The 22,878-nt window shown below is 43.8% G+C and overlaps 1 protein-coding gene across 1 annotated transcript; it reads right to left on the minus strand.

Moving 5' to 3' along the window:
* Positions 1–1,144: 1,144 nt before the first annotated feature.
* On the minus strand, positions 1,145–22,111 carry FAM149B1 (family with sequence similarity 149 member B1). The gene is made up of 16 exons (XM_056849730.1): positions 21,992–22,111; positions 18,834–18,929; positions 17,453–17,585; positions 16,961–17,103; positions 15,419–15,538; positions 14,462–14,629; positions 13,511–13,698; positions 12,667–12,800; positions 12,075–12,128; positions 10,273–10,385; positions 8,721–8,945; positions 6,091–6,208; positions 5,236–5,361; positions 4,372–4,453; positions 4,133–4,267; positions 1,145–1,259 (listed from the first exon to the last, which is right to left on the minus strand). Exons 1-16 carry the CDS (start codon positions 22,039–22,041, stop codon positions 1,186–1,188), a joined length of 1,959 nt encoding a protein of 652 aa, XP_056705708.1. The 5' UTR covers positions 22,042–22,111; the 3' UTR covers positions 1,145–1,185.
* Positions 22,112–22,878: the final 767 nt, after the last annotated feature.

A 22,878-nucleotide genomic window follows, 5' to 3' on the forward strand; every position in this document is an offset into this window, starting at 1 on the left:
AGACTCGCTCCCAAAAAGCTACGTCCCCAAGTACATCCCCGACCATGACTCTAAACAGCACCTTGATACCCATATAGTTTTCTCATAGTTTATAATTACAAATTCAGATGCCGTTTAGAAAATATTTTCTTTATTTGCATACAAAAGTTATTCCATTTTACAATTTCATAAGAATCTGTTCCCATTCTGGCTTTACAAATTTTACATGGTATCTATAAGATAATGCAAAGCTATTTTCAATTTACATAGCTTCATACCTTTGCAGTCGGCTCTTTCTTTGACTAGTAAGATCTGGAACTTTTTTTTTTTAAGAAGAGCTACTTTAAATTTACATCAGATGTGGAATGTAATTTTCATAGTAGGCTATGCTTTTTCTAACTCTTTTTAAGTTCACATACCCCCTGAGCTTGTCTCCTACAAAACATTGAAAAGTGTGTTATCTGCTTAAAACAGCCTCTCTCACCAATGCGATAATCCTAAAACTCGGAACATGGCTGCTGCACAGAAACAATTACCCAAAAGTTCCCATAACTTTTTACATCATTTAAAACATTTCAACAAGGGGGAAAGTGGCTGTTGCGGATGGGCTTCTAGTAAACAAACTTGCCTCGGTCCTCTCCGATCTTGGCTGAGCCAGTAGTTGAAGAGGTATGGAGTTAAGGAATGGTGGTACCAAAAAATTAAACACTACAAGGGTTTTAATCTTGGCCACCTTCAGACATCAGCTTCTGCAGTCCCCCCCCCCCCCGAATATGAACTTTGCTATGAGGAAGAAAAATTGCTGGAACCATTCTGTAGAAATATTACTAAATATATTGCTATTAGTGACAATTACTGGCAGGTTAAATGGTGTTACAAGTACAATATTACTGCTACAGGAATCAGGCTCTTCAGGAAGACATTCTTTGTAATGCAGTATATCAGCAGTCGACAGTAGAAGCCGGGTAGATTCCTAGAACACAAGCAGTCCCATTGAATAGCACAGCTTGATCTACATGAACAACATTTAAACACAACCCCTGTAGTCTTTGGCAGTTAAGCTTCTACAAAAATAGGACTTCAGAGAAGAAAGTCTTAGACTTCTCCTGTAAACAGGTTTGAGATCGCAACCGTTGAATACTGATTTTTAAAATGTATGTAGATGATCCCTAGTCTTGGAGAGGGATGGTTCCTTCTCATAACGTGCTATAATCCCTGTCTGCTTCTTGAGATTGATCCGCCTCGGCTGTGAGTTCTCACAGACCCGTGCAACTGAAGACCTACTAAGCAAAAAAAAAAACAGATTAGGCTGTGAAAGCTGCGACTGTAGTATGCAAGATCCATTGTCTCAAATCTACTTTTACCATGTGTGTTAAAGTAAGCAGTCGCCTACAGAAATTTTTGCCACAGTTCACTGTTAGCAACAATTTAAATGACCTTGTTCCTGGTATGGTACAGTCCTCTCTCAATAAACAAGACTCTTCTTTCCTTTCCTTTATCCCTTAGAAGCACCTTGATCCATTGATCCTGAGCAGAATAATTTTGAATCGAATGTTTGGGGGATATAAGGACTGAGATAAATTTTGCCACTGCCAATGTAGCCTTGGGATCACTTAATAAAAAAGGCATTATATCAGACACAGAGGCATTGGCTTTATGTATTAAAAGAGGAGAGAGATATTGTGCTCTAAGGTCCTCATAGAAACAGCATTCCAAGAGCACATGAGCTAATGAGTCAATGGTGCCAGAAGAGCGCAGACAAGTCCTTTCTGAGTATGGTAAATTCAAAATTCTGCCTTGCATAACCATTGAAGAGTTAGCATTTAATCTAGCTAGAAAAAAGGCTATAGAGAGGTGAGGAATTGTCAAAATGTAGGTATAGGAAGGCAAACCACATGGTGGTGGTATTCTGAAAAACTGAGATGAGCAAACACGACGAGCACGAAAAGGTGTGTGTATCATAACCAATCTCTTTAATACGCTTTTTTATTGTAGTGAAAGCTTCTGTTTTTGCAAGATCTCATAACATATCCCAAGAGATGCCCGTCAGAGACATTTTCTCATCAAAGGTTTTTTTGCCATGAGGATCTATATGAGTCATGCTTCAGAGAAACTAGGTACCCCTCAGTGCTAAAAAAACAAATTGTAGCTTAAAAGCAAACAACCATGCCCTAGCTTCAAGAGACATTTGGCCAAACAAGACTCTTCTTCAGAGGTAAGGTTGTGGCTGGCCAGGGGTCATTGTGATTACATGGAAAGAGCTGGTACTACTGGTTATGCATACAATGGTACCAGTAGTTGTCTGCCTTCCATCTGTGTGCAACGTTATTAAAGGGACTTGGGTGGCCCGCATGGAAGCGGCAGCCACACCACTGCCATGTAAGAACTATCCCTCCATATCTAAGGTGCAATTACAGTTTCTTTATCTTTACGATAAACAATTTCTGAAGCTTCAGTACCTGAGCAGGAAGTGCTGGACTACAATGACCCGCCCAATTTCAAATACAACTAGCAAAGCAAAATATACATTCCACCCAAACTCATGACATGCTTACTACGGCGGAATGCTTTTATTTCAAAGTACTATTGGAGTATATGCAGTATATAAAAATATAGATCTCATTTCTGGACGTGTGATGTGGAAGTTAACATTCTACGGGTGCAGCAAGTTACTCCATTTTCTTCCGCCATATAGCCTTTATGACAGGGTTTCAACAATCCCAGGTGCCAGGTCACCATGGGGCCTAGAAATTTTTTTGTGGTGCCACCTTGGAGGGCTTTAAGAGGGGAGTGGACATATTCATGGAGGAGGAGTATTCCATGGCTATTAGTTAGAATGGATACTAGTCATGATGCATACCTATTCTCTCTAGTATCAGAGGAGCATGCCTATTTTTTTGGGTGCTGTGGAACCCAGGCAGGATGGTGCTGCTGCATTCGTCTTGTTTGTGGCTTCCTAGAGGCACCTGGTTGGCCACTATGTGAACAGACTGCTGGACTTGATGGGCCTTGGTCTGATCCAGCAGGGCCTTTCTTATGTTCTTAGTATTTTCAAGCGCTGGCAAAAGGCCCCTGGGAATGCCCCCTTTGGTGCCGACGCAAGTCCTTGTGATGGGGAAACACTGCAGCTGTACCAGCATCCATGCACGGCGCTTCTGTGCAGCTCCCCAGCACCAGCATAAGTGGCATGCCGGCACGGGTTCCACTGGCTCCAACCCCCTTTTACCCCCCCCTCAGGATTGCTCAGTAAGTCTTTTGCTGATTTGTTTCCTTTGTTTTAATTTATTGTAGACCTTTAATTTATCTTGTACATGGAATTTAGCTTTGTAAGCTGCTTTGAAGGCTCTAGAGAGAGAGTTGTAAGGCGGCACAAATTAAAAGCACCTCCATTGTGTTTAAAATGTTATTTTTCCCTCACTTGAGAAATGCGCTGAAAGTTTATGCATTCTTTTTTGCAGGGACTAGGTTGCTAAACAGAAAGGGAAAAGGGCAAGGAGATGCACAACACACACAAAGTCCAGAACAAGCAGAATCTCTCTTCAGACCCACTCGGTTTTGAGATTCAGTAATTATAAATTAAATTAATATTCCCAAGAGTAAGAATTCTGCACTAAGTCCTATATTACCACACAATACCACCAAATAACAATCATGATCCAGATGGAGATGTATGTCATCTCCTCCTTCAAGAATTCTCCCTTTTGACCCTCTGAAGTTCTTTTAACTATCCCACGCTATTAAAAACTGCTGTAGAGATTTGCCATGAGAGCAGATAAAAGGGGGAAATACCATGGGGACACAAGAGACAGTTTCCATCTTAGAATGCCAAAAGTGATTTTGTAAATTCTCAGGGATACACTGGTGGGTACAGCCCACCTGGCATGATCTAGAAACATTGGCTGTAGCCAGTCCTACTGGAAATAATGGGAAGACACCAAGTCACAACCATTTTTCCTGGATGGTATCCTCTGTTTGCTCGTTCATATACTGGTGTGTCTGCTGAATAGGGTAGATGATGAGCAAAGACAATAAAGCCTTAGGAATTAAACGTCTGACAAAACAACTAACAACTAACTTCAATAAGAATGCTGCATATTTTATGGGTGGCAGCCACAATCTGCAGTTTCCAAATCTGCTGCCTCTCACTTCTTACCCAGTGGAGGGTGATCGTCTTTGTCCTCCTCATCCTCGTAAAGAAAATGACCAAGAGGCTGGTGGTGGAAAGAATTAATATAGGAAGAACTAGATATCCCTAAACTGACTCCCATCACTCCTACGTTAATAGAATCTGTAGAGTAACAAAGGTTCCAGTATTAAAATGGTTACATCTATTAGCCTGTATAAAATATAGGAAAAAATGTTCAAGCGATATGTGCCCAATTTGGCACCTACCTGTGCCAGCAGATCCTTTGTTGGTCCGTGGATGATTAGCATAATCAATCACAGTGCAAGAACGGCGATGCTGCGAGTCTGGCTAAAAGGCAAGCAAGACGGTTATAGCACGATCACGATGTTACAAAATCAAAATGCAGGCACAGCATTTTGCCAAGTGAGGGAGAAACTACCGTACCTGCCACCTGAAATGCTGTATAGTTTAAAAAGAGAACAGAGGCAGTACTCTGGGACGTTATGGGGAGCAGGAGGTCTCTGCGAACCTTTCACGTCCCCACCCAGCCTTCCCTCTCTACACTGTTTGAGTGACCGAGATCCAGATTTCAAGTAACTTGTATGGCAGAGAGAAAGAGAGCCAGCAGTGTCTTGTTCAGCTGCTTCCAAGCATGCAGAGATTAGGGGAGGGAAGAAACAGCACCCTATCGAGCCCCATGGAGGAATACGATCCATGGGCCCCACTTCCTTCCGCAGGCAATGATGGCACCCCCACTCTTTCATGATACTAAGAAATGACAAAATGGCAGCTCCAGAAGTTTCATTATGCTTAAAGAAATAAGGTAAGGAACAGCCAGGTAAGGATTTCTGGCCCATAGAAATAGAACTGGACTCAACTGTTCATGTAGTAGCAGCCAGGAAAATCCAGGATGACTTAGGAAAAGTGACCGAGAAAAGCCTAATTGGTAGCCAGCTGCTCAAAAGCCATAAGCTAAGATTCAAAGGCTTTGTACTTGTTTTCTTTGGTGCAGAAAAGAGAAGGAACCCCCTGTACTTATGAACTTTGTATTGCAGCCTCTTCACCTTGGCACTTTCAACTTGGATGGTAAAACAACTATCAATGTCTGGATGTAATTTGGCACTCCTTACCCAAAATGCATGGGATGTGTTGGGTCTGGAGAAGCTATCAGGCAACAAAAATCTTTCATGTACTGGTTGATGGTTTATTTCATCTGCTATAGCACTGCGAGCTCGGCTGGCACTCCCCTGGGATTTCTGCAAAATAAAACAAAATCACATCTAAAAAGGGTGCACAAGGGAGATTTATTCCAACCCTGATCCAGAATGACATCAGTGCAGCATGATACACATTTTTGCTTCTAGGCTGGTAAGCTTAAGGGGTCAAGGTGGATCACAACCCCATGAATGGTCCACTATAAATAAACATTATAAAATAATGTCAGTATTTGCAGCATTTTTTAAAATCAGACTTTCAAATAAATTGCAATAATCCCTTTAAGTTTCTCTTGGAGACTGTTAACACCAGAAATGTATTTTCAAAACCTCCGCCATTTATGTATTTATTTGAAACCTTTATTGGCCGCCTTGCTAACTTGCGGAACTCAAGGTGGCTTACGATGTAAATAAAACGATTATTAAAAAGCACATAAAAGACCATGATTTAAAACCTCCAGTTAGGACTGGCAATAAATGAAAAACTAAATTGGTCAAATGCAGTCCTAAATAAAACTGTCTCCAACTGCCACATGAGGATAGGAAGTGAGGGGGCCAGGAACCCCCTGGGGAGGTTATTGTGCGGCTGCCACATTATTGTGCGGCTGCCACCAAAAAGGCCCTCTCTCGTGTGCTCACTGGATGAGAGTCTGTTTGGTAGGACAGTCAGGAGGGACCTCTCCCTGTGATCTTAATTCCTGGGCAGTCCCCTCCCTTAAGAGCCGCTACCATTCTGAAGCTTGGGTTCTGGTCGCAGGAACGATGACTTACCATTTGCTTTTGGGATCCCAAATGTTCTACTGCATCTACAGCACTAATAGGAGGCAGGAGATTATTTCGGCTCAGTGGCATCGGGGAAGGTGACGACAGCTGCTCATTTGCAGTGGTGCTGGAAAAATCAACAGCAACGATTAAAAGCTGCCCATCAGCACCAGAAGTGATGAGACAGCACGAGCTCAAGAGACATAAAACAAATTGTGCATGCAAAGCTGATGGGAAATGATGAATGGCTCTTTGGGAGCTTTTGAGATCGTGGCTTAAAAGGAGAACTCCATACTGGATGACACTTCAGTGGACCTGAGAAGATGGGGGATCTCAACATTTCCCTGGAATTTTTCTCTTGCTATCAATCCCTGGCACTTGTTCCTCTTGTGTTTTTCAGCCTCTCCTTCCTTCATCACTCAGGAATAACAATCCTCACTTAGGGTCAGCAACAACCACAATGGTCTTCCACCAGCTCTATTTTAGGGAGTTATCTCCAAAATGCCTTCCTTGTGGCTCACTTCAAAGCACGACTTTTTTAATCTACACAATCACTAGTCAAGGAGACTGCTCTCTGGCAGGTCTACCTCATTCCTAACAGACAGCAGCAAGTCTATGTCTTGCCAGAGGCCTGGCCCTGAGAAATGAAGCAAGGCTCAATACTCGCTTGACACCTCACTGGTAAATCACCAAGGACTGTGGTATGTACAAATTCAGATGCAAGTAACATGCTAATGAAACAAGGCGAGCTGTCAGTTTCATTACCATCACAGGGAAGCCAAATGCCGGACAAGCATCTTAGCAAGTGGCAGAAATGGATGAAACAACTGGTAGGAAACTCAAATCAGATCGACGTTGGTGGGCAAAGGGAAGCTTTTGCAGAATCCACATCAACTTCTTTAGCTGTCAGCACTCATTCACTGATTGTGCAGGAGGTGCACACACTAGGAGTGATTCGTCTGCATGTCCATGTGGGCAACAGTGGTCATAGACACTTCTAGAGCTATACCTCAAAGGGCTGATTACTGCAGAGCTCTCTACCTGAGGCTGAAGAATGGAAAACACACAGTAGCTGTGACTGATTCAGGCTCATGCAGCCAATCCTCTTAGCACCACCAACCAGCCTCTCAGTTCTGTACAAGCTCTGGTCTCTTGTAACTTGCCTATCTACATAACAGGCACCTTGCAATGCCGGGGGGGGGGCAGGCGGGGGGAACCATGCTGAAAAGAAAAAACTCAGAACCGGTAAGTGATAACAAAGGAAAGGGTTGTGGACAGAGAGTTGAAAGCTGCATTTTTCAACACCCCCCCCCAAACCTTGAAACCAGAAAAAGTTGGAGGAAGAGGAAGAGCTGGTTTTTATATGCCAACTTTCTCTACCACTTAAAGCAGAATCAAATCGGCTTACAATCACCTTCCCTTCCCCTCCCACAACAGACACCCTGTGAGATAGGTGGGGCTGAGAGAGCTCTAAGAGCTGTGACTAGCCCAAGTTCACCCAGCTGGCTTCATGTGTAGGAGTAGGGAAACCAACCTGGTTCACCAGATTTGCATCCGCCGCTCATGTGAAAGAATGGGGAATCGAACCTGGCTCACCAGATCAGAGTCCACTGTTCCAAATCACAGCTTTTAACCACTACACCATGCTGGCCAATGCCACCAAAAGCCTTTGTAGCTGAGAAAATAACATTTCATTCTTAATGATACAATACTACTCCATTGAGGATGCAATCCTAAGAACACTTTTCTGGGAGTAAGTACAACATGGGACTTACTTCAGAGTATACACGCTTAAGACTGCGCCCTACATCCAGCACCAGTGGACACATCCTGTTCCCATATAATCTATGGGAGCAAACTGGACATATGGCGGAGGCGAAGATTTTCCACTACATTATTAAAAGATTTATTATGTGTCCTTGTAATTGGAAAGAAGGAACGCACTGCTTGCAAAAATAATTAAAACATTTTTAAAAGATCAAAAGGGATAGTTGTCTCTTTTAACCTCCTCTTTCAATCTGATCAACATGATCGGTCCTAGTTTGAAAGGGTTTCGTAAGATCTCCTGCACTTAAATAGGACCGTGGTGAAGGACTCAGCTTAAATAAATGGTAAAAGTTCTCAAAACAACACAGGCTTGGAAGGTGGGGATAGGAGGGGAATTATCTCCCTCTAGGGAATCTCCAGAGACCTGCTCAGTAATAATGGAACAAATGCTAAAAACACGCAACCACATTCCAATAAAGTTTGTGTTTCAGGAGGAATACTACTGGGGTAAGAAAGACTGCATTTTCCCCAACATTAAAATTATTGGTCTTTGAGTGCTGGGAAACTGCTCTTATCCTGCAACAAACACAACCATGTCCGCACTTTTACTGTACCATAAAATGATAATGCAGAAAGACTGTCTCTTACTAGACAGCTTCAGAGATTAGCTTAATAGTGTAAAGTAATTTTTAAGGACAGACTACTGTCCCCCTCCACCCACCCTTTTGGGCAGCAAAAGATTAGGCCTCACAGTGTGAAATTTTGACAATTCCATTTTATTTGACGGCTCCCTTTCGCCCCTTTGCAGACTGCTTCCTGCAAGACTTCCCAAAGAGACGCGGGGATTAAAACAGAGAGGCACAGAAACATACAGTCGTGTTCCCCTGATGACTTCGTCCATGGATCTCGGAGTCCCCGAGCGAGAATAGCTGGTGTTGATGGGATGCAGGGTACGCGGTGGTGGGTTACGCCTTCTAGTGGACTGAGCAGAATAGGACAGTGAAGACGTGCTGAGCTCAAGAGCGCGGTTTGGCCAAGCTCTGGTTGCTAGTACAGAACTGGAGCCTGGCCTGGTAAGCAATCTGTCGTTTAAGTCTCTGATGGGGAAGACAAAGGGGAGAGAGAGCACAGGAGCAAAATGAAACATTCACTGACAAGACTACCACACTAGCAACATCCATAAACTAAGTACAAATATGGCAGTCCTGTCCAGAAAGCCCTCATATAGGCAGCAGGCAAATTTTCATAAAATCATAGAGTTGGAAGGGACTATTAGGGTAATCTACTCCAACCCCCTGAACAATGCAGAAAATTCAACTACCTTCCCCCCCCACACACCCACACACACACACACACAGTGACCCCTACTCCACGCCCAGAAGACGGCCGAGATGCCCTCTCATGATCTGCCTAAGCTCATAGAATCAGCATTGCTGACAAATGGCCATCTGCTTAAAAACCTCCAGGGAAGGAGAGCTTACCACCTCCCGAGGAAGCCTGTTCAGAGGTGGTTTCCCATTGCCTGCCTCCGCATCACGACCCTGGTATTCCTTGGAGGTCTCCCATCCGAATACTAGCCAGGGTCGACCCAGCTAAGCTTCTGAGATCTGATGAGATCAGGCTACCCTGTGCCAAAGGAGTTTAGCAAGGTGTAATTCTTCTTGGGGCTGCATTGTAGATCTCTTCGGGTGTCTTTATTACAGCTCTCCTAAGCAGAATTGCACCCTTTTAAGTCCACTAAATTAAATGTGCCTGGAAGTGTTAAAACTTTACTTCGGATGGCACCGTAAGACTCAGGTTGCACAAAATATTTAAGCGTGCGCTTAATCTGTCACTTTGCCCTTGTCACTTTGATACCATCATACATGCAGGCTATGAAATTAAGAACATAAGAAAAGCCCTGCTGGATCAGACCAAGGCCCATCAAGTCCAGCAGTCTGTTCACACAGTGGCCAACCAGGTGCCTCTAGGAAGCCCACAAACAAGACGACTGCAGCAGCATCCTGCCTGCATTTCACAGAACCAAACATAATGGGCATGATCCTCTGATCCTGGAGAGAATAGGCCTGCATCATGACTAGTATCCATTTTTACTAGTAGCCATGAATACCCCTCTCCTCCATGAACATGTCTACTCCCCTATTAAAGCCTTCCAAGTTGGCAGCCATTACCACATCCTGGGGCAGGGAGTTCCACAATTTAGCTATGCGCTTAAGTAGGTTTAACCGCCCATTTGAATCAGGGTTGAGGGACACTCACAAATGTATTGGTTCTCACAAAATATGAAAAGCAGGAAGATGTTCAAAAGCTGCACAGGAAATTAGCTGCCACGTGAAAGTTGGGACCCAGTATACATGTGCTTCCTAGCTCAGCAATTATCAGGCTAAGTTTCCCTACAGAACAAAAAAAGATTGCTACTCTTACAAGATTTTATCCACCAGCGGCAGGTTCCTTTGGTGTAAGGGCATCCCATGAATCACCATCAGGCCATTCAAATTACGTTGAGGACTGCAGCTCGTTCCTTGAGAAAGATTTACCTGCCGGTCACAAGACAGTAAATTTACCCAGTATTAAGTGAAATGTGTGGCGAGGACATGCACATTGACATATTTATGCCTAACAAACATTAAAGGGGGAAGAGAATTTCAGGATTTTAAAGAAAAGCTAGATATAATCTTCATATCCCAGGTAACACGTAAAAGGCCGTGAACAGTCATACACCCAGAATATTTTCCATATGTGTCCCCCCCCCCCCAATATATATTGTTTGGTATGTAATACTGTTTCACAAACAAAGCTCTAGCTCACGTGAAGCGGTTTCATAATTTAAGATTACATAAATGAATTTGGAGTAAAGTTTGGTTCTCTTGCATAAAAGATTCACAGTATCAGACTTGTCTACAATTTGTGCTAGGAATGCAAAACGAACACCTCCGCCCTAACTACGTTTATAGGCAAGTCTGACAGATGAATTCAGTGGAACTTTCTTCCAACTAGGCATGTTTAGGATTGCTGCACAACTCCTCACAAAACAGGCACTGCAGATGTCAGGAATGCAGGGACCCACTCTTAGGGCCAAGCCAGATAATATTGCGGCCAGTCTGACTCTCGAAAACAACAGAGGGGGACAGGAGCCCCTCATCCCCTGCACCACAGTCCCTGGCAGAATCAGTGGCATTTGGGAAAGTTACAAAAGAAGCTTTAAAATGGTGTCACATCCTGACTCGCCAGCAGGTCTAGCAATCTAGAATGTCAATGAGACAATTGGATTTACAGCACCCGCACTGCCCTCTACTCTTCTGCCATGAAGAGAGAAGGCAAATCTCCTTTCCTTCTCTTTGGAAGACTTCCCTTGGCTCTTTTCTATGTCTTTCCCCCAGGTTCACAATAGCTGGCTACAGCACCTTCTGCACGAGTCCCACGCAAGGTCGGCCACGGACAGCCCATTAAACACTGCTACAGATTCCAATGGAACCCACAGGGCTACTTTCAAATGCAGGAAGAGAGCCAAAAAAAGCCCAGCCACAGTTCATCTCTTGCTCTAGAGCGCCCACTGATCTTCCAGAGGTTTTTTTGAGGGTGAAGAAGGGATTATAGGAGCAAGGGCCAGGACTGAAACGCACAAGTGGATCCTCCCCAATGTATTTACTATCCAGGTGTTAATCTAGAAACTAAAAAGACACAAATCTTGCTAAGTTTGTTATTTTATTTTATTCATGACCCACTTTTGTCCCCAACTGGGACCCAAAGCAGCTACAACATTCTTTCCTCCATTTTCTCCTCACAACAACCCTGCAAGGTGAGTTAGGTCAAGACTACGTAACTGGCCTAGTCACCCAGAAAGCTTCCACAGCACAGTGAGGATCCAAACCTGAGTCTCCCAGATCCTACTCCGACCTTCTAGCCAATACGCCATGCTGGTTTTTCAGATTTTTTACTCAGTGTTCAAGATAACAGCCTTAACTTATAACTGGAATGTTATAATCGTATGACGAATGAAAAACACCTGTAGGAAGATTTTGTTGCCATATCCTAATGCTTCTAATTGCCTCTTTGGTGCAAGAGGAATCCAAGTAAGGGTGTGACTTATTTGGAAATTAGGTCTGCTCACTTCAGTGTAAGCAAGTTTAGGGTTGTCACATTCTCCTGTAGTTCTGCTGCTTTGGTAAAATTTCCACCTATTGCAATGACATTGACAAGAAAAATGCTCTCCCAAGCATACATACTTCTGGTGATTTTCTCTTCTTTTTGGTTTTGCATCCGAATCTGCGTTCTGAGTACTATATGTATAATAAGGTGTACACGAGGAGGACAGAGGATTATACACGGAAGTATAAGGAAAAGAAATAAAAAGGAAAGCAACTGAGTTAGAAAGATCAAAAACTGATTAAACCCTGGATATTTATCACTGTCATGGGCACCTACGTACACCAAGAATATGTGAAGCGAGATCCAAACAAAAAAAATTTTTTACTTTGTATTTCAAATCACCAAAGCCACATTTCTCTCTGTTGTGTACTCAGCTGGGTAATATTCTGTGAATATTAATCACAGCCTCACAGTGTACTTATTATGAACATCATACACCAGGGTTCCAACTCTTTATAATGTGATCACCTCAACGTTGAATGAAGGAGAACGTTTGTAAACCGAGAAAAGAATTTTAAAAAGTTGTGACGTGTGACAGAAATAAAGTTTAGAAAGGATAGTTATAGTCAAGCAGTGGCAACTTTTAATGTTCAGACAAGGAAATATCAGGCATTCCATGCCTGGACATCAACTCAACCTGACGCAGATCGCTTTGCTTCTTGAACTTACCAGATTGGAGGTGATGGAGGGCATTTTGGTTTGTGGCATCCGAGGTAACAACAACGGCAACGGTTCAAACTGCATAAAAGGGCTTCCTGAATCGGTCCTGCTTGTTTCTACGGTTATGATATTCTTCTCATCATCTACCAAGACCAGAATAGCCAACATCACTATGCTAGCGATTCTTAAAAGCAAAATTTTAAGGAAGGTAATTTTTATGTCCCATAAGAATGGTACCAAAAACAGATGTTTCCTACATTGTTGTCACAGAGCAATGTCAGATTCAATTTAGTGTATGCTAATAAGTCAGAAAACAACTTCGAAAAATAAAAGCAGACCTAACAGGAGATTCTGCTGAGCATATTGGACTACAGATCATATCTCAATTTCCTGAAACAAAGCAAGGATTAAAGACATAGTGGGCTGGATCTTGTATAAATCCCATGCATGGAAGTACACTTCCCCACCTCTGCCCTTCCAAAGCAGCCCAAATGCCCCCTGAATTGCTGTTCCTGGGGGATAAGGGAAACCCCGGAGCAATGGGGAGGGGAGGTTGAGGGCAACTGCAGGAAGGGAGAATTGCCCTCCTCTTTTCTATGGGATCCAACCCTATGGGAGAAAGGAATGTGGCAGAGAATGAGTTTTTCAAAGGCACTATTGACCCTATTTAATTGCCCAATTCCATGAGGAGCTGCTGCTAACTAAATTGGGTACTGAGAGCCCAACCTGAGGTCACAACTCTCTTTTGCAGAAAGAGAGTTTACCAGTGCTAAGTGTTAAAAAATATATCCTGAAAAATACTTTAGGGAGAGGAGATCTGTTGCTCAGATTACATTTCAGCCATGACACTTACCTGAGACTGACCCTTCCCAGTGTCTACAGATCAACTGCTCCATATAGCCCAAAACTTCACTCCACACATCATCAAATACATAGGAAAGAACAGCATCCCTCATGCAGTATGACGGTGAGATCGGAGGGAAGCCCAGTTTCCGTCTTCCGGGTGAAATCCCCATTTTCCTTTCATGCAATTCTTCCTCCCTGAGAAGAAGACAGGCAGCTAGCAAAAGTCAGAGTATACTGCAGTAAATCTGCTGAATAATTTCCCACAAATTAGCATTCTGGAAACTGATAAGAAGTAAAGTAGTTCAGTGCCTGAGGAGCTGCAGCAGAAATGGGCTGTGTCTGAAACTAAACATTTTTGTACAAAAAATATAACTCCCACCCAATTCTAGAAATCTTAGTCAATTCATCTTATGAATTTCACAGTGCAATCCTACACAGAGTTACTGCAGTCTGCACTGTTGCTTAATTAAAACTACATAAATTTGCATACAAATGAAAAGGAAAATAAAAGCACACTTCCCTTTGTTTTAAAGGATACTTGTAAAAGTCACAGAAACAAGGAATGTACCGTTTTTATAAGTACCTCCATCAAAAATAATTACAATTTTTTTAAAAATAAGGTGTTGCCTAATTAACTGGGAGTACATTTTCGTCTATCAAAAGGATCACCCCATGGGTCAGGAATGATCCGGTGCTTGCACAGGAGACCTTTACCTTTACCTTTACATTTTCGTCTATCAAAAGGATTCTAACATTAACCAATGCACTGATAAAATATTACAACCCTAATTAAAACAGATACATTCATCTGGTTTATAACAGACATAAAAGTAATAATTCATTATGCAACATATTAGGTTGTAACGTTAGAAACAATTGGATGTCAATTTAGAAATAAACATTTTCAGTCACCTGCGTTATACATCATCGTAAGACTAATCAAATATTCAATACCTACACATCTCTGCAATCAAATGCTAAATATTCCTCCATTATGCCTTCTGAGACAATCACTCCATCTTCTCCTTCACTCTCCAACACACACAATTCAGGAGGCTTTGAAAAGTGACCTTCTTTAGAAACAGGAGTTTCAGAAAGGGAAACCTTTTTGCCCAAAATACTAAACCTGAACAAACAAACAAAAAAAAGAAGTCAAGTTGTTTTCAAGTGGCCAAAAGCAAGGAGGAATTTGTAGTATCTGTAAACACCAACTGTATGGTTTGGTATCAGTTACATGATGACTTCCTTCTTAGAACCAAGGTAACTTTCGAAGGATGATAAATAAGCCTATATATACTATGCACATAAGACCTAAGAGAGAAGATTTCTTATGATTCTCCCTCTTCATTGCTACCCATCCCACAGTAAGTTTTGTATACAAGGGCCTGCAAGGTCACTGTCCCTTAGCACAGGGTTATCTCGGTGAATGGATGAGGGCTACTGTGGGAACACAGGCAACATCTCTGAGTGTGAGACAGTACCTCTCATGTAGGTCTGCATCCAACCCCCTTCCCTCAAGCTACCCTCTGAAAGCTTGTGCAGTGAGGAAACATTGCTCCTTCTGCCAAAGCGACACCCAAAACACTGTTCCTGGAGGACAGGGGCCTTTAGACATAGGATAAGAGGGGAGCTGAAGGCCTAAAGTGAGAGGAGGCAACTGGCAAAAATTGCCACCCTTCTGTTTGCAAACATTTTCCATGAGATCCAAGCTATTATCTGAAATGAGTTAATACTGCCAGTTACACATTAATCATGCTGTAGTTACTTCCAAAATTATGGTTTATATTTGAAGTCCAATACATTTCATACGCTGAATTATTGTAAAGGTTAATAATTTCCTATCACAAAAACAACAGAGAAAATGTTGTATTACTAAAAGGTTTGCTTATAGGTGACTTATAACACTGACACTTACTCACTAGGATCTTTCTCTTGAGTTGGGCTTGTATCTGAAGAACCTAAGGTGCTGCAAGGCGAACTAGAATACCAGCCATAACCTTCATCTGTGGGGCTCACCACTTGTTTTCCCACAATCCTATAATATTAAAGAGAAAATCACAAAATAAAATTTAAATAACCTAAAGTATCCTTAACAAATATGATAACAGGTTCAAGGCATCCAGCAGGTATACAAAGGCTAGAGTCCAAAAAACCAAATTTTATATACGAGAAACAGCAGAAGATATACAGACCACAGCATCACCCTTTCTGAAGAGCACTTTATGCTGGACAGTGACCCAACTCTGAGCAACACTCAGTACTACCCTATGCAGTTAGTCCAGCCTTAAATACAATAAAATCAACAAGCTTAGACTGGAGTAACTCTCCACAGGATTGCGGTGTCTGAATCCTAAACGTTTTGGCTGCACATCTGCTTAAAAGAGGGCTCCCCAACATGGGGCCATGGGCATCATGGCACCCACTGACACCTTTCCTGGTGCCCATAAAGTGTTTTTAAGAAGTGGGTGGGGCCAGATGGAGCTTTTGCCCAGCAGGACATCTGATTGTGCAGGTTTTTTAAAAAATCTTGCTTTGGCAGCCACTGTCACCCAAACACAAGGATAGTCACTGCATGACTGAATTTAAGCTGTGTGTATGCAATATGTTCATTTAAAAAGACATCCTGTTAAACAAAGCTTCTACCTGATATGCTGAAGAATTACTATTGGAGTTAGGCATAACCTCATTCCCTGACATTTGGTGGTTGGCTCTGCCTCCTGCGGCAGCCATTTTGTGGTTGTGCCCACCATCCTGTATCAGAATTCCAAAGGTACCCGCAGGCTCAAAAAGACTAGAGATCCCTGGCTTAAAACATTAATTAAAAATGATAATGTGGAACACTGTACTGATAAAGACCTTAGTATGTTCCAAAGGAACCATTTCTTAGTTTTGAGCTGTTCAGCACCAGTGCAGAGAATCAGAAAGAAACAGCCATCATAATGGTGCTCTGACTCAAAAGGAGAGAGGTGAGACAGAAACATGTTTAACCATTGGCGACTGGTGATTACATAAATTGGTGGTGCACTGTAAAACTTTCTGTTGCATTATCAGCTCAAGAAAGGAGGGGTGCAGATCTTCAGGAGGAGGTGCCAGTGTCCATGCCTACTGACTTGGCTACTGTGGATTAGTAATGGCTTTGAAATATGGGGCAGGAGTTGGATGCAGAGTGTAAGAATAAGAATAGAGTAACATATGCCCTTTGCTTTCCAGTTTGACTTGGGAAAAAACTCCCATAAAAAAGGATGGGAGAGCAACCTGGAGGTTGGGGCTAGCCATGATTGGCAGCACACACTGTACGTTTGGTAGCACAAAGAGCATGGCTGTGCACTACCGATCCTACACCTATGCATCAGACATCAGCTCTGCAGAAGCTGAAAACTACAGCCTTATTCACATTTACAAATCCAGTGTCCTCTAGTATTATGAAACAACCAGCATGAATATATTATTATGATACCTGAGATGGGGAAAGCTTGATGACCATTGCTGGCACTCTTCCTCTATGCCTTCAACATAGACACTTGGTTTCTGTTCATACAAAAGCTCATCAATGTGTCTGAATATCTGCTGAACTTGCCGTGTAGCAGCTTTATCAAATTCCTGGGGGGGAGGGGGGACATTGGGGGGGAAATAAAATAAAAGGGGAAACTGACTGACTACATAAATAAGGAAGAATATGCAGGATAATTGGACAGTTCTACAATTTTGCAGGGTATGAAGGCTTTTCTCATATGAAGTAAAAGAAAAATTAAACTTCCAATATACAGATGTCAGTCAATGGCTTAAAGGGATGAAGCTCTTTGGCCAACATCTTCCTTGCTAAGTTCCTTTGGAGAGAAATGTTTTTTAAAAAAAAACTAATCAAAAGCCAATAATGAATCAATGAGAAAAGTGTGTGCTGAAGCACTACCACAACTCAGGTGAAACTGTGGGAATTCAGTCTACTTACATCATAGCCCCAAGAGAAGACTGAGCTGTCTTCTGTGGAGTTGCCTGTGAAGCTCTGACTGGGTGACCATAAGTTTCCATTGCCCACAGAAGTGATAGGTTGGTAATTTAATTCTTTTGTACTTTCAGAATCACTAAAATGCACATTTGGGGAAACAGAAATAATGGCACATTAGAAAAGGATCAAGTCACATGTATGATGGTGAGTGAACCTTTTCATGTGAATTAGGAGATAAGACCAAAAAATGAACATCTTCATCTGAAGATTCAAGTAAAAGTACCATAAAATATGCTCATACTTAAAGGACACATAAAGTCCTACTAACATTTTTATCTTTGTCTGACTCTTCAATGCCCAGATGGGAACTGCGCACAAAGTATATCTAATACTGATCAAACATATAAAGCATTAATTTATTATAGCGAGGAAAGAAATTGATAGCTGCACTTTAGATGTAATGACAAACCATGATTAGTCATTATGTGGCTGAGCCTTCAGACCCCTTGGCCTCCCCAACCTCTAGTGCATGACTCAGAGATTGACAACTTTCAAATTACCAACAATCCATGCTTTGTTGTGATGTATGAAATGGATGAAAGAACAAGCTGTGATTTCTTCCCTCGCTTACAAATCAGCATTAAACAGTGATTTGAAATCTTATTTTGTGGGCAACAAACCACGGTTTGTTGTTTCACCAAGTCTGTTGTAAAGCAGGAGGTTTTCCATCTTTGAAGTGCAAGCCAGGAAAGGAGGAACAGGGCCTGCAAGCCCCAAAGACTTCAAAAGCTCATTCCTGTAACAGCAAAATATCTGCATAAAATGTACGGTACTAATGAAATAAAGTTTAATTGTTTTGAAAGAATTACATTACATTCTATGTCACTGCAATCAGTTATCTATAACTAACAATATAAATAATGAATAATCTTTATTTTTGTCCTGGAACCCCAAGGACAGCCCAGTTCCCATTACACAATTTTAAAAATTAAATTACATTCAATCACAGCTATAATGAACAAAACAAAAGGTTTTCAATACAGAGGATTAAAGAGCAGGGCAATGAATATTTGGCTGCTCCTAAATGAGGTATGTGTGTATGACCTGACTCAGCAGCGTGAAGAAACAAACAGCATCTCTTTTGCCTTTGCTATCTGATGATACCAGCTAAGGATATTCTTAGTTTTGAGGCAGAATTGACATTTGACCATAGAGAGCCAACTGAAAATAGTTGACAGGACACTTAACAGGCACCCCAACCCTAATGGGAAGATACAGCAGTACCCGTTACCAGAGTGCACTATGAAATGAAAGTGGGTAATTTAAAAAATCTTTTTCTGCTATCTTCCCACAAAGCACAATAATAATATTACTACCCCAATACCTTAAAACATCTTCTTGGCTTCCAGTGGATGGATGACTGTCTTCTAGTGAGTCTGGCAGGGGATGATGTTCTAAGGTATTCTTTGTAAGTCCTCGGCTAATAGAAAAAACAGAAAATTGGGTCTATCAAAACATAAAACTTAGTTTCTCTGCCACTGGGTGTTCCTAAAGTTGTTGTTGTTTTACATTATGAGGCCTACAAATAGAAAATTGTCTTCAAATATCAGGGATTTAAACAGTAGCAGGAAGAAAATTTAAACATGACAATTTCTACACAGATGGGATAATTTGCAGGTATAAGGAGGAAGTTATGAGATTATTTATTTATATCCTACCTTTCTCTCACAGGTTGTATCTGGTCATTTTATTCTGGACTTTGCCATAAATAAATTTATTCATATATCCTACCTTTCCCCATGGATCAAGGGATCTTACAATCCAGAATTAAAAACGCTGAACAACATCAAAGCAGCTATCCTGGCCCAACCTAATAAAATGCCTGTAACTCACATTCCGTTAAAAGTTCTGGTGAATAAAACAGCCTCACAGTGTCTCATGAAGGTTTCCATGGACAGGGCCCCCTTCACCTCCTTAGGGAGTCCGTTCCAAAAATTGGGAGCAAACGCCAAGAATGCAAGGGAGCTCATCAATGTCAGGTGGGCCACCTTTTGTGAGGGAGAACCCAGAAGACGGCAAGCTGAAAACCATAGTTGGTGCATAGGAACACTAGAATAGGCTGGTGCGCTCTTTTCTCCTCTCCCCACCCCCATCCATTTTCAGCAGTGGAATACTACATTTACTATGTGATTTGCGCTAACAATGGTTAGTGTCTGTTAAGGCAGATGTGACATTTTATCATGGTTAGTTCTGAAAAGAGGGCAGCAGAAAGAAGCATACTCTTTTACAAACTATGCTTAGGAGGTCCTGAATGTGACATCTGCACTGGGCAATGTATATTAAGGTACTGTTTTAATGTGTAACACAGAGCTTTAGCTTTGTATATTTCCTGATTAGACTGGATAAGTGTGTGGTTGCCAGAAAATATCCAATATGGTAGTCCTGACATAGACTTTACTGGGCAAAATTACATGAAACATTTGTGTGTTTTTAAACTCTCGTTCCTGGGATTTTTTTTTGCCTTTTTGTATACCTCATTCCAAACAAGGTTTTGTAGGAGTGATGCCTCTGGGTGTGAAACTTGAATATAACACTCTTCTGCATCAATGCTGTCAAATTCCCAGGTCTGAACATTTTCTCCCACTCTATGCAGGCTTCTAAACAGGGCAATCCTAAACCCTGACCTGGATACCCCAGGCTAGCCCAATCTTATCAGATCTCGGAAGCTAAGCAGTGTTGGCCCTGGTCAGTATTTGGATGGGAGACCACTAAGGAATACCAGGATCATAACGGAAGGCAGGCAATGGCAAACCACCTCTGAACATCTCTTGCCTTGAAAACCCTAAAGGGTTGCCATAACTCAGCTGTGACTTGACAAGGAAAAAGAAGATTAGTCAGATTCGAGTCCAGTAGTATCTTAGTGACCAACAATATTTTTGGGGGTATAAGCCAGGGGTGGGGAATCTTTTTTCGGCCAAGGGCCATTTGGATATTTATAACATCATTCGCGGGCCATACAAAATTATCAACCTAAAAATTAGTCGCTCTGACCTGGATGGCCCAGGCTAGCCTGATCTCGTCAGATGTCAGAAGCTAAACAGGGTCAGCCCTGGTTAGTATTTGGATGGGAGACCACCAAGGAATACCAGGGTTCCTGTGCAGAGGAAGGCACTAGCAAACCACCTCTGTTAGTCTCTTGCCATGAAAACCCCCAAAAGGGGTTGCCATAAGTCGGCTGCGACTTAACGGCACTTTACACACACACACACAAAAAATTAGTCTGCTATATTTGGTCAAACATTTAGCCAAGAGGCCCGACCGGAGACGGCTTCGAGTGTCTGCCACATAGAGCGACTCGCTTTTGAGCTCTGCTGTCCCCAGCTGGGCCCAAGAGATTCAGGCAGGGCAGCATCCTCCTGTGCTAGAGATCTGCCAGGAACCATGAAGGGCCAGACCAAATGATTTCACGGGCTTTATACGGCCCCTGGGCCTGACGTTCCCCACCCCTGGTATAAGCCTTTGAAAGTCAAATCTCCCTTCATCAGATATCAAGTATCTGACTAATGGAGCTTTCACACTCAAACACTTATATCCTGAAAATCTTGTTGGCTTCTAAGGTGCTACTGGATGTAAATCTAGTTGTTCTACTGCAGACTAACACAGCTACCCTCTAAAATAAGGAATGATGTGTTTCATGAGAAAGAACCGCCGATCACCCAAGCCCCCCAACAGCAGCACGAAAATGTACAGCTCAGACACAGGCTGACCCATCTCAGTGAGAACCAGTTCAAAAAGATCACTTTCCATCCATATTCAATTATAGCACTTGCAACTAAGGAACTGCATTCCCACACTCTTCCCACACTGACGTTGCAAGTCGCTGCGATGTTCCAAAGCAAAATCCACCTAAATACTGAGACAGTAGGGTAGACTTCCCCTGCCTATGGAAGCTCCACTGATTTAGCAATTTGAAATAATCTCTTTTCCTTTCTGTAAAATGTATTGAAATGTATTAGGGCAGCCAGGGAATAGCTTGTTGCTGGGCAGAATATCTCTGTATGTCTGTGTGCTAAGGAATTGGGGCAAGAGTCATGGAGGGTTACAGTTACGAAAGCTCATACCCTGCCAGAAAATATTTTTAACAGTGGGTCGCCGTGTTAGTCTGTTTGCAGTAGTCAAAAAGGGCAAAAGTCCAGTAGCACCTTAAAGACTAACAAAAATATTTTCTGGTAGGGTGTGAGCTTTCGTGAGCCACAGCTCACCTCTTCAGATACAGTCTTTAAGGTGCTCCTGGACTCTGGCCCTTCTCTACTTCTTCATTTGTTTGTCTCTTGGTTGAGCTTAACTAAAGCGACGGCACAGATTTCCCTCTTGGGCACCGGGGTTGTTTACCGCCTCGCGTGGCCTTTGGCCAGCAGGGGGAGGCCTGGCAAAAGGTGTGTGTGTGGGGGGGGGCGAACCCGTCAGGCCCAGCAGGTCAAGCGCTGACCCCGAAACAGGAGAAGGCCGCGGCCGGGACGGAGGGAAGGGAAGGTCACTCACATCCCCAGGGCGTCAGGGGGCACCGGCTTCCGCGTGTATCGCGAGATCATCCCTCCCGCCTCAGCGCTTCCTCTCGGGTCTGGTCGGCGCGGCCGCCCGGCCGGCTCGGCCCCTGGCCGCCATGGCGACGCCCCGCCCCCTCCGCCCCTCCCTCTTCCCTCAGCCCCGCCCCCTCCCCTCAGCCCCGCCCCCCTCAGTCTCGCCTTCGTCCCCTCAGCCTCAGCCCCGCCCCCTTCCCTCAGTCCCGCCCCCTCCCCTCAGTCCCGCCCTCTCAGTCCCGCCCCTCCCCTCAGCCCCTCCCCTCAGCCCCGCCCCCTCCCCTCAGCCCCTCAGCCCCGCCCCCTCTCCTTAGCCTCGCTCTCCTCCCCTCAGACTCGCCCCCTCCCCCCTCCCCTCAGCCTCGCCCTCGTCCCCTCCCCTCAGCCCCGCCCCCCTCCCCTCAGACTCGCCCTCGTCCCTTCCCCTCAGCCCCGCCCCCCTCCCCTCAGACTCGCCCTCGTCCCCTCCCCTCAGCCCCGCCCCCCTCCCCACAGACTCGCCCTCGTCCCCTCCCCTCAGCCCCGCCCCCTCCCCACAGACTCGCCCTCGTCCCCTCCCCTCAGCCCCGCCCCCCTCCCCTCAGACTCGCCCTCGTCCCCTCCCCTCAGCCCCGCCCCCCTCCCAGACTCGCCCTCGTCCCCTCCCCTCAGCCCCTCCCTCTCCCCTCAGCCCCGCCCCCCTCAGTCTCGCCTTCGTCCCCTCAGCCCCTCCCCTCAGCCCCGCCCCCCTCCCCTCAGACTCGCCCTCGTCCCCTCAGCCTCGTCTCCTCGCTCCCCTCCCCTCAGCCCCGCCCTCGTCCCCGCCGCTCTGGCGGAAGCGGCCTGAATGGCGGCGCGCGGCGATGAGGT

The sequence above is a fragment of the Euleptes europaea genome, chromosome 5 (assembly GCF_029931775.1).
Source record: "Euleptes europaea isolate rEulEur1 chromosome 5, rEulEur1.hap1, whole genome shotgun sequence".
In the NCBI taxonomy this organism is placed as follows: domain Eukaryota; kingdom Metazoa; phylum Chordata; class Lepidosauria; order Squamata; family Sphaerodactylidae; genus Euleptes; species Euleptes europaea.